General features: G+C 40.1%; 1 protein-coding gene across 1 annotated transcript in view; it reads right to left on the bottom strand.

Annotated features, from left to right (window-relative positions):
* Positions 1-868: 868 nt before the first annotated feature.
* scrn1 (secernin 1) overlaps positions 869-12,805 on the bottom strand; it is a 56,747-nt gene continuing 44,810 nt past the window's right edge. The window contains exons 6-9 of the mRNA XM_033047348.1: positions 11,220-11,376; positions 9,103-9,283; positions 4,802-4,961; positions 869-2,387 (exon numbers count right to left, since the gene is read on the bottom strand). Coding sequence (XP_032903239.1) covers positions 4,803-4,961; positions 9,103-9,283; positions 11,220-11,376 — 497 coding nt within the window. The 3' untranslated portion in view covers positions 869-2,387; position 4,802. The remainder of the gene's footprint in view (positions 2,388-4,801; positions 4,962-9,102; positions 9,284-11,219; positions 11,377-12,805) is intronic.

Below are 12,805 nucleotides of genomic sequence, written 5' to 3'. Positions count from 1 at the left end.
GCCTTCATAACAAGAGGAGTTGAGTATAGGAGCAAAGAGGTCCTTCTGCAGTTGTACAGGGCCCTAGTGATTCCACACCTGGAGTATTGTGTGCAGTTTTGGTCCCCTAATTTGAGGAAGGACATTCTTGCTATTGAGGGAGTAGATTCACAAGGTTAATTCCCGGGACTGTCATATGCTGAGAGAATGGAGCGGCTGGGCTTGTATACTGTGGAATTTAGAAGGATGAGAGGGGATGATATTGAAACATATAAGAATATTAAGGTACACAAAAATGCCGGAGAAACTCAGCGGGTGCAGCAGCATCTATGGAGCGAAGGAGATAGGCAACTTTTCGGGCCGAAACCCTTCTTCAGAATACTCCTGCACCTATTGTCCATTGTCTAATGAGAACACTCATTACCTTTAGTGAGATCCTGAAATTTCTACCTGAATTATAGATTCTAATAGTTAATAAATGAGTTGTCAGAGCTAATATGATCAAGAAAAACAAATAAATCTATCATTTCAATGTCCAAAAGGAACCTGTTACACAGTGCTCATTCTTTAGTTTGTTGAATACATGAAGCACAGGACGGGTCTAGAGATAAGGAACACTTTCTCAACATGCAACATGATACTAAATCAGGCGGTTATTAAGAAAGGACAGTCGTCCATTATAATTCAGGTTAAATGGTCAGCATCATCAGTCCAAAACTGTTTTGACCATTTAAGAGAACCATACGGCAACATGTACATTTGTTCACTGCATGATGGTCTTCACTGATGATTAAGTCAGCAATAATTTGCATGATTATTATGATCGTGAACTTTAACTGGATTCAAATCATAAAATGCTCAACTGAAATTGAACTTTGGAAAATAAAAATTCAAAAGATGCAGAGAACTTTTATTATGACTTAACATCAAATTTGCTGTATTTACTGACACGTAATTATGGTAAAATTACCTAATTCTATGAGACTAATTGACCATCATGCACTAAAAGGTAAATTCTGCCCAAATCGTTTTTCCCTTCCCAAGAGGCAATAGTTTCAAAAGTGCTTAATGGTCACATGAAATGGAACAATTAACTTCTTCCTTGCTCTAGCTTTACAGGCAAATAAGATGCGACAACTATAATAAATATATAATAAATTATCAGTTATCATAAGTAAACTGGACCATGATAGTGCAAAAACCAAAATGTAAATAAGAGTTTTAACCAAGGCAAAGGAAAGTTGTGTTGATAATGTGCTGAACTAGAAAAGAAGTACATTTTCTTGAAATTGGAAATTTTAAACATGTCATTATACATCAGATATTTATCAAACAGCCAACACAAAAGATTAATGTGCAAATAACTAGGACTAATAAGTAATTAATGACGAAAATACAGTGAATGCCTTTTTCTAAGATCGCCTTTATTTTATGGAGAACATATTCCAAGTCGGGGAAACACAGCAAACAATGTACCAAAGTGCAGCAAAGGAAAAGGAATACTTGAAATTGAAATTACAATAGAAAATGCTGGAGTTTACTCAGGTCAGAAAGAATCTGTGGAGAGAGAAATAGAACTTATGTTTCATGTTGATAACCTTTTATAGAATCACTTGCAGACTGTTCTGCTTTTATTTTGCCAGCATCTGGAATTATTGTGCTTTCTGATCTCTTGAAAGTGATTTTCAAAAAAGTTAAATGCATCAATGATATAAATAAAAGAAGCAATGCTGAAACAATTTAGAAAAGCAAACTTCATACCTCTGGGCTGCCTTTAACTAGTTCTCTTCTCCACTGTCCATGATGAAAAGATTTGTTACACTACAATCTTCCTTCCACCAAGATTCTGGAAATGTTGTTCATTTTAAAGAAACATTTGAGCCTAAATGCTGTAGCAGCATGCATTTATGGAGGGGCATCCAATTCAACAACAATGTCTTCATTCATTGTCAATAATATATTCCACAGCATATATTGCAGTATGGAAGGTGACCAAGGGCAGTGATCATGTACATGGTTCTGTGCATGATATGCCATGATTCTATTTAGCCTGTCATCCAGTTATTATTTACGCAATGCATCTTTTGAAGCATGTAATTGCTACCATTGCAAACAAAGCATTTAAAACATCCTGGTTTTTAATCAATCTGTATTCATACACTTAATAATCAACCACTAGCTGTTTTCCTACCACTAGACATAAAAAATAGACAAAACACAAATGAATGTATGAAGCTGGAACCTCGGTAAGTAGTTAAAGCGCTTGGAAACAGAGACCAATAAGAAAGAGTAAGTTTCATTATTTTGTTGTTGGAGTTGAAGAGCCAATTTGTTGAGGTTTCTTGGTGAACGAACTCTCATTTTCTTTCTGGGGATGCGCATCCAAATCCTTGGACATCTGCTACCAGCTGCAAAATAATGAAAATGATTTAATGACATATTGGAAACACGAATGTTTATTGTCTCATTGAACATCATCTCTCTTAATGCAATAACTCCAATAATAACAATTGTTTGAACAATAACCATATTTTATTCCAGCATCTTATCCGGGACGACAATGAACTGGCTTGCAGGGAGGAGGTGAAACAACTGGTGGACTGGTGCAACACGAACAATCTGATCCTGAATGTTGACAAAACAAAGGAGGTCATCGTTGACTTCAGGAAAAACCGGCATAGTCACACACCACTTCACATAAATGACATCGATGTGGAGTTGGTCAGTAGCACTAAGTTCCTGGGGGTGCAGATCACGAACAGTCTGACCTGGTCACAAAACATCACGTCACTAGTTAAGAGAGCGCAGCAGCGGTTGCACTTTCTGCGCCGGATGAGAAGAGTTCACCTCCCCCATCCTGTCCACACCACTTACTACAGGGGCACCATAGAGAGCATTTTGACCAGCTGCATCTCTGTCTGGTTTGGGGACTGTAAAGCCTCCTACTGGAAGTCCGTGCAGAGAGTGGTGAGGACAGCTGAAAAAATCACCGGGACTTCTCTTCCTTCAATCGGGGACATTGCGTGCAAACGTTGCTTGTCTAAGGCCAACAGTATTATAAAGGACCCCACACATCTCCATCATGGACCGTTCACTCTGCTGCCCTCGGGCAAAAGGTATCGCAGTATAAGGAGCAGAACGGACAGGTTTTGCAACAGCTTCTTCCCCTGAGCCATCAGACTCTTGAATTCCATGTAATGTGCTGCCACTATTATCTATTTTATCTTTTTATCCATTTTATCTTTTTATCTATTTTATCCTTTTGTTATTTTATGTTGCACGGGGAGCCAGATGCAATGAAATTTCGTTCAGACTTGCATTTACTTGTATTTCTGAATGACAATAAAGTCTTTGATTGATTGATTGATCTTCATCATTATATTAATCCTCATACTTGGCATAAATTTACTTTTCACTGATTTCCAATTTTTCTGATCATATGTAAATTCATATTAAATTTTGCTCTTTAGGATCAAACATATTTTCAAATTCAAAAATTAGAGCATGGAATAGTTAAATATGGAAGTTTCCACATCACCATGATGAGATGACTGCAACTACTGGGAGAGGCAATTCCACACACCTATTCTCTTTGTCCCTCTGGTTGACACAGGTCCCAGCACTAAGAGGTGCAGTCAAACAACAAATGACAATGACAAAGACAAAACTACCAAGATAGACACAAACAGTTGGAGTAACTCAGCGGGTCAGGCAGCATCTCTGGAGAGAAGGAATGGGTGATGTTTCGGGTCGAGACCCTTCTTCCAACAGAACTACTATTCTCCAGAAAGACAGAACTACTTCAGTTTTCATGAGTGAACAGTTTGATGTGGAGCAGATTTAGCTTTCCCACATCACATCATCATCGGCGGTCACTCGAAATGAGTATGAATGTCCTCTCATGGAGGACGCCTGTGCATGACTTTGTTTAACGTGGGGAGACTGGTGCACAGAAAGCCACCACACGGTCCTTGACAGATCTGGGTCAGGATCCAGTGGCATGGAATCCAAGACGACCGGTGACCCTTTTCTGCTGCAGCCTTCATCAGCCGTTGTGACGCTCCACTAAAGTCAGCCATCATCCTCCGCCTGTTCCACCATTGAGGTCTTGGTTGGATTGCTCTTTGTCAGAGACCTCCCCCTCGACCTTACTGCCATGGGTGACCCTACCAGGAGCATAGCTCCAGATGGCATCACTCTCAGGATTTCTGGACCACACAAGCTTCTCCACCACGACAAGTTGACAATCCACAGAGAAGGCCCCACATCACAGATGGACAAATGTACAAGGCTTTCTAAGAAATTAAGGATTCTGTAAATACTGATACACAGCAACATGTTGGGCATTTTATTTGGAAATAACTATTTGTACTATCTGGAAGAAAAAACAAAGTAGCTTTTTCATTGTTTTCTGATTAACAAAATGTTCAGAAAGACACAAAATATATTAATTTTTTTTATATTGGAAAATTAAATTGGGAAGAAACAATGCTCAAAAACTGTCCTCACTTAATATTCCACGAAATTAAGAATATGTAGTTGTTTTATAAACTTCAAAGTCCCTTAGGACACATTAGAGATTAAACTATCTGATAAACACTGATAAAATATTTTAATAATTCAATACCTTTTACAAACGGAACTTCTCTACAATTCTTATTTCATATCTGATCAATTGCTTACTTTGTACTTGATATCCTTGTACTTACTTTGTACTTGATATGCTAAGCTCACTCTCAAAAGTCACTCTTGAAGCAATATATTTGAGGTTGTTTTTCATAACTAAATGCTGTTTTATGGAATAAAAGCAGCTTGGACCTACATTATTTGTAGAATTTTATTTCGGTGTCCACACAATCATAGAAGAGGTCTGCTATTTCCAAAGGGTTGATAGGCACATCATTTTTCAAGATATCTTGCATGGCCTTGAGACCTTGTATTTCCAGACCCAATATGGCTTGCCAAAGCTTTTGTCCTGACCCCTATTAAAAAATAGCAACTATAAAATGTTGTATATATTAGAATCCATTATGAGTAGTATCAACTGGTGTCAATAGACTGAACTGAAGTTGATCATACTTTCAATGTTTGAAAAAGGTCTATTTCACAATCCAAATGAATAAAATTGCAGTTGCAAGCAGTAAGTAACAAATGAACTGGAATAACAAAATCACAGGATAAAATAATATGTTTTTCTTATTTTAGACTACAGTTATCCACTTGCAGTAACTGGTCTAAGTGGTTAAAAAATCCTTGTTTCTGTTAGCAATATAAAATGCTCAAGTACGGAAATTAGCTATCAAGTGTGCACCAATGAATTCTCCAACAGTTACTCTGTCTGATCCCACACTGCTTGCTTTCCACTGAATCTCATTTATTGGCGGGTTGTGGCCATGACTGGGAAGGCCATCTGTAACCTCTAGCTCTAAACACTCTTGTGAAAGCAGCAGTGAACCATCTTCAATCCATGTGAAGATATTGACACTTGTGCTGTTGAGTAAAAAATGTTAGTACTTTGAGCAAGGACCAACAATGTTTCCTGCCACAGCTTGTGTGCAATTTAGACAATACCATGCATTTGCCTTCCTTACTTTTCCAGATGATGCAAGTCACAGCTTTGGGAGATGTTGTCAAAGGCACAATGGGGAAGTTACTACACTGGATAACATGGTTGGACACAATGTAGTCATGGTGGACAGTGAGGAAGGGAGTGATGTTTAGGACAGGGGATATGGTCCCAATCTGGCGATTTACTATGTTCATCCCTTTGTCAGCGGCTTGACCTGCTGAATTGTTTCAGGGTTTTATTTTTTCTTTAGATTCCAGCATTTGCAATCTTCTGTGCCTCTAAGCAGATTGCTGTATTCTGGATAACATTGTGCTTTATGAGCCTTATTACAGATGTACTGATCCAAGGAAATAAAGAGTTTTCCTTCGCACTTGTGAGCCTATGTGAGTCTCATCACAAAATGTCCTGCATCTGACCTGTTGCAGTCATGGAATCTGCAGCTGGTCCAGTTAAAAAAAGAAAATCATTCATGGGATGGAGGCATACCTGGTGATGTTGCTTTCCAACTGTACAATAGAGACCAGGGGGTTGAAGGTGCTGTTAAGAGTCAGAGTTAATTATGTCTATAGGCTAATAAAAGGTAACAACAACAGAATTCTTCTAATGAAGGACTTTAGTGAACTTAATTGTTTTAATAGCAATCAAGTGCTTTCGTCGTTATGGCTGTTAAGGCCAGCCTTTTACAAATTCTAGATTAATTTCCTGAATTTAAATTCCCCAGCTTCTATGGTGAGATTTCACTTCCTCTGCCGGAAATATTGGTCTGGAACTCTGGTTGCTAATTCATTCCTAACCACTATGCTATCATATTGGCATTTTGTAGTCAGTAATAACACTATCTTGGGAACCCAGAGATGAGCAGTGGCCTATCCATGCAAGCCTCAGGCTCCATCAGGCATCTACCACTGCTTTCCTTGGACATGGATCGACCTGCAAACCGACAAATGTTTCTCGCCCATCCACCTTTGTGCCCTGGGGGCGCCTCCCACCGCCAACATGGAAGGCATGTTAGGCCAGAATCTGGCCCCTCTCCAACCAGCCTTGCTCCTCGCCTATCGTCATCGCCGGCTCCATCCTCCCGGTCTCAGGTCCTCAGAGAAGAGCCTGACTTGCTTGGTGACTGGGAGGCTCGGACGAAGCAAACAGCTCCACTTATGGCAAGATGGACAAAACTTACTGAGAAGCAGCTGAAGTCGCTAGTTTCGGATTTGGATTCAGATTAGTTTACTGCCAAACACATCAGGATGCAGTGACATTTCTTGTTTGCATTAACTCACAGTAAATACGTGGTGATCATAGATTCAACAATAAATACAATGGCAATAGTAAAACAGCAGATTGGGTGCAATTATGGTGAATAAGAATAGGGAAGTGCAGCAACAGAATAACTAAAAGGGGTGGAGTCAAGTGTAAAAGTTAATGGCAGCACCTCTGGGAAGTGAGTGTGAAAGAGGATATTTGATCAGCAGTGGAGAAGAAACTGTTAAGTTCTGGATGCCCTGGCTTTCAAGCTCCTGTATCTTAAGTCAGAAGGTAGAAGAGAGAAAAGACAATGGCCAGGTTGACAAGACATCCTTGACGAAACTTCCAGACTTCAGGATGCAATGCACAATGAAGATAGATTGGAAATAAAGCAGTGATGAGCCGGTGATAGACTTGGCTGTGTTCACCACTTCCTGTAGGTTCAGGTGGTCAAGAGATAAAAGATTTCTGGGCAAAATCGCTGTTGTTCCAGCTGCACCTGCAACCCCTCTCCTCCACCCTGACTACCATGCTTCAATGGTTTGTTTGCACTCACAGCTGTGCCGGGAGCATCGAGTCAAGAAGACCTCACCTCCTCCACTGTATTGGAGAAGACCACACTCCACTCTACAGGTGAAGACTACACTCCTCCACTGGACTGGAACTCAAAATGTCTCTCGGCAGAACTCTCCTTGAAATATTGTCCACTGACTTGCTTATGTTCTCTTAGCCCTGCCAACACAATTTTCTTCTACTCTTCCAATTCACTTTCCAGTTAGCTAGGCACTCATATATTTTCCTTGAGAAGGTTTACACAACAATTTGTATCAAGCAAGACAAAGTCCCAAAGACAATGACTCAGACACTGACATGTTAAATTGCCTGGTCACAGTAATGAATGCTATAATCATACATCTTAAAACAGACTTATCAAACATTATAATGAGCATCCTAGAAATTTACTGATTCTTTGAGATTTCAGTCAAAGGGCTTGACTTGCGCCCGGTTCTCTTGGTGACAGAACCACATTCGTAAGCTTCTGAACACATCACTGTTCTAGGTTAGAGCACCGAAAGACTATTCACATACAAAGGTGGTTTTGTTGGCCCTAAAGATTTACTGTTGGTTCAAAGACACTTTTTCTCCTTGTGGAAAATAAATTTAACACCAATTACAAGTTGGATTATGTAACATACAATATTTGCCTATGTGTTTGGTGTCTACATCATATAACGATGTGGCATTATAAAACAAAGCATTTTCTGTTATTCATAGAGATGACTGGAATCGCTGAAGTCCAAAGAAAGCATCTGCCTAGTGGTTTTCTATTTTTAGAAGTGCAAGTTAGTACAGACAATTATTCTCCTCCGCCAACATTAATAAAACCAATTATTTTGTCATTGTAATGTTGTTTGTGGGCACTTGCTGTGCACAGAATGCCTAATGTGTTTCCTTTTTTCAAATAACGACTACGCTTCAAAAATGAGCAATGAAACTACATACATGGCAAATGTTTTTTTCATTTTTTCTCTCCAGGTATGCATCATATTTGCATCTCAATTTGTTGACTATTTTGCATGCAGTTCTCAAAGCGAGTACTGTGCATCAATTATAGCATTTATTCCATCACTAATCTCAAAGCCTCACTAGCATCCACAGACATGCACCCACAGCTAATATCCCTCGACAGCATGGGTGGGCAGACTCTGGTTAATTTTCTTTCATTAGTCTGAAATGGAACACACTTCTAAAACTGCAACACAGAATTCTTACCACCATCTGAATGGACATCAACTAACAGCACAAACAAGGCATCAAACACAAGAAACCTCCCCACTCAAAGTTCACTCAATCTTTACATAAACCTTGCAAGATGGTGATCAGGAGAAGCAATAGCACAAATGTGGCTTTATATGATTTAAATAAAACATTAATGAGGTAGACTTTGCAAAAATAAAGCAAGGTGAAGGGATTAAATTAAATACAATTCACAATTAAATACAATTCATACACAACTGCAAAAAGAGAGCTGGATCCATTTTAAGAACCTGTAAGTTAACTTCAAATCAAAAGTCTTTGATCTTTATTTTTAATCAAAAATATAATTTTGGTACCGAGTTAGAAGCTACATTTTATCTGTTTTTTGAAGCAACATCTATAGCTGCATAATTAATAATGTTTCGTATAAATAATGCATGGCATTTGCTGTCCTTTTAACAGTGACACAAGAATCACTGTGAAATCTAATTAACGACTCGCCAATATAAAATGCAGGTAAATGTGAGATTCAGAAACTTGTGAAAGTCTCCTACCTCTTCATTTTCCATGACTGATCTAGCACACTCGTGTGCCTGATACAGCTCGTGCCTACCATCCAGTCTGCTCTGGAAACATGGCTGCTGCTTTGCTGGATCTTCATCGCCAAAATTCGGACACTGTGTCTTAAGGACTGGCTTGACGTTGTCTACAAAGATGAAGGGTTTAAAGATGGACCTAAAACAAACAAATTGAAGTTTACAAAAAAATTATAATAGCAAAAAATTATTTTAAACAACCACACTATTCTAGAAAATACTTTCCTTGAAAGTGATGGTCAAGAAGGCTTTCAGCACATTGGCCTTCATCATTCAAAGTGCCGAGTATAGAAGTTGGGAGTTCATGTTACCGTTGTAATGGACATTGGTAATTCAATGTAGCAATGATGCAAGTTCTCAAATTTCCTAGAACTCACTGGCAAATGCAAAGTTTGAATAACTAGTATACAGTATTCTAGGGATGTTTCTTCAGAGACTGCTGAAAGAGCAAATCAGCTTTTGGCTTTCCATGCTGGCCTACTGTATTCCAAATTATATATGTGACCATTAGTTATGGAAGCATTCCTGGATGCCACCAACTTTACTAAGTTGTGATGTGGTTACATTTCAAACAATATTCAACCAGTAATAATTCATAGACTGAACTACAATATTTAAAATCTAGTGTGGGTGACCGTGTAATTAGGTCACCCAAGCCATGGATACATTTGGTTTGCTGTTAATCGCTTTGTACGTGTCAATGCCAGACACAAGACTTTACAGTCATAACCAAGCTGAGGGTCCAGTATGGCAAAATAAAATTGTGCTTTACATTCAGGACCATTTGCATACTAACATTCATGTCCTTGACCACGTTCGGTATCCAGTAAGGAGAGAAATAATTAAGTGTGGCCAGACAGTCTGAAATGTTTGCCATAACTATATTTGTGTATGTTTGTCCTAAATAGAACACATTGGTGTTTGTTTGTTCAAACATCTGAAAAATTAAACAAATTCTGATTGCCTCTATGAAATGCATAATATTCTGTCGGATTTAGCCTATACATTTAGTCTAATTGTTATGAACCATTCTTTCCTAACATCTGCATGAGAAAAGAGCCTTTGAAGGGAAAAATATATACGGCAATTGCAAAAGTCCTGTTGTTTTGTTACAAGACTTTGTTTATCTGCCAAATTCTTTTTTTTATTTTCGTGGGCTGTGCATGTGAGATTTCTTACCAGATATCTTACCAGAATCTGGATGGAATCAAGTTGAAGAACAAAAGAAAAGTAGTATTTGAATAGCGTTATTCAATTTAAGTTCAAATTTTAGAAAAACTATTGTGCTTTTTAAAATGTCTGATCACCACTAGCAATCCAAAGGTGAAATGGTACATTTGGCACCAGTCTGAAACCAGACGAACATACAAAATTAAAAAGGGGCAATATTGGGAGACGTAGCTAAAATATTCCTGATATTGCACTCTGAAACATCCATTGTCATATGTGACCACATCAACAACCATTAAAGCCTCAGTCACAGTTATTTTTTTATATTGAAGTGATAATTCATCTGTAAAACTTATGCCCCTGTCCCACTTAGGAAACCTGAACGGAAACCTCTGGAGACTTTGTGCCCCACCCAAGGTTTCCGAGCGGTTCCCGGAGGTTGCAGGTAGTGAAAGCAGGTAGGGAGACTGACAAAAACCTCCGGGAACCGCATGGAAACCTTGGGTGGGGTGCAAAGTCTCCAGGTTTCAGGTTTCCTAAGTGGGACAGGGGCATTAGGTTAAAATAATTCAGTCATTTGAACAGCCCTCAGCTGAAGCGACTGATCAATATGTATCTTTAGCTGCAGTGATCTCTAGGACACATTTTATGTTTGAATTCAGTAACAGGTGGTCCAAATCATCCTTTAAAGCCTCTAAGAAATTGTAGAAAGAACTTCATAAAAATTGTAGCTGTGTAGCAGATAAAAGAAACACAATTGTGGAAAATAGATTTACTTTCTATCATTGAATGATTTTGTAAGTCATGGAGGGGGGAGTGGGGTGGCTCAGGAGGAGATTGGTGGCCCCATGTTATAAACTTATTTACCCATTGTCCTTTATTTGATTGGGTAACGGGGGACAAACCTTGCAGGGTCAGGAGTGGCAGTGAAGAAATGAATACAAGGTTTGTTGCTGCTTTGAGGAATGACAGACACCATGCTTCCTGTGATGAGGAAGGAATCCTGATCCATGCTGTCCTTGGCACGTAGCACATCAATCATTGTTTGTAAGGTGATGTTTCCTGGGCGATAATTAAAACAGATAGTAAATTTTACCACAACAATTCAAGAAACGTGTAAGACTACAAATACTACATTAGATAGATAGATAGATAGATAGATAGATAAAGATAGATAAATACTTTATTAATCCCCTTATTCAGGGGAAATTCTGATGTCCTTGCAGCACACTAATAAAAATACAACACAGTATTCATAAAGAAATTCAACACCAAAACATCCCCCCACAGTGATTCCCACTGTGGGGGAAGGCACAAAGTCCAGTCCCCATCCTCTTGTCCACCCATAGTCGGGCCTATTGAGGCCTCCACAGTCGCCGCCACGGCGCCCGATGTTCTCGCCGGGTGATGGTGCTCCGGTGTCGGGAGAACCCCCAGCAGCTTGGGGTGCCAGGAACGGCCGCCTTCCCACCGGAGCCTGCGGCTTCCAAGCCAACAGACCACGCCAGACGGAGCTCCGCACACTGGTGATCTCGGCGAGATGTAAGTTCAAACGTCGCAGCTGGCCGCTCCGCAGAACCGCGGCTCCACGATGTTTTCCTCGGCGGTACCAAGCATACTGGAGTCCCAGCGCGGCGACCCAGGAAAGGCATCGCCCGCTCCGCAATAGCGCTCCAGCGCTGCACTGCCGCCAAAGCCGATGTTCTGCGCCGCCGCTGCCATCGCCGACGTTCTGCGCCGCCGCCAAAGCCGATGTTCTGGCCAGGTCCCCTCAGGGAAACGTCGCTCCAGGACCCGCTGGTAGGCCGCGAGGACAGGTCGAAGACGCTGCTCGGAGGAAGGCAACCCCTCCGACCAGGTAGGGACTTAGAAAAGCAGTTTCCCCCTTCTCCCCCACCACCCCCCACACATAAAAGATTTAGACCCCCTGACTGTACACTTAACGAACTAAAAATAATAAAAAAGAAGGGGAAAAAACGGACAGCTGCAGGACAGCACATTGATTTGTTCTAAAACTCCCAGCCTCAGCTGAGCTGCTGCCAAAGCATTCATTCAATAACTTGCTTTCTTCAAAATGTCTGGCTGGTGTCCCACATTCTACCTAAGCAAGGAAATCATAAATTATGTCCCACTTGCCTCAATTTATTCTAAAGTGCATTCACCTATCACTTTTGCCTAATGCCAATTTCAAACTGCACCTTTTTTTCCCCCAAATTCTCCAGAGTGTTGCTCTTATTTCCACAAACTCCTTGAGCTTTACAGCTATTAGAGAATTTTGTGCTCCTCCAATTCTGATCTTGAGTATCTCTGATCTTGAGTATCTCTGCTTTAAAAATAAATTATCCCACTGTTGCTATCTGATTGTTTATATGCTGGAACACTAAGGTTAGGAATGAGGCATTGGCCCAAACGTTAATCCAAACTACTGGCATGTCACCTTATAACTGGCACCATGCTTGAAATCCCCACGCAATAATGGAAGTCTCAAAAT

Source organism: Amblyraja radiata, chromosome 2 (genome assembly GCF_010909765.2).
Source record: "Amblyraja radiata isolate CabotCenter1 chromosome 2, sAmbRad1.1.pri, whole genome shotgun sequence".
Classification (NCBI taxonomy): domain Eukaryota; kingdom Metazoa; phylum Chordata; class Chondrichthyes; order Rajiformes; family Rajidae; genus Amblyraja; species Amblyraja radiata.
The sequence above is the reverse complement of the archived record's forward strand: the minus strand, read 5'-3'. Positions and strand labels throughout refer to the sequence as shown.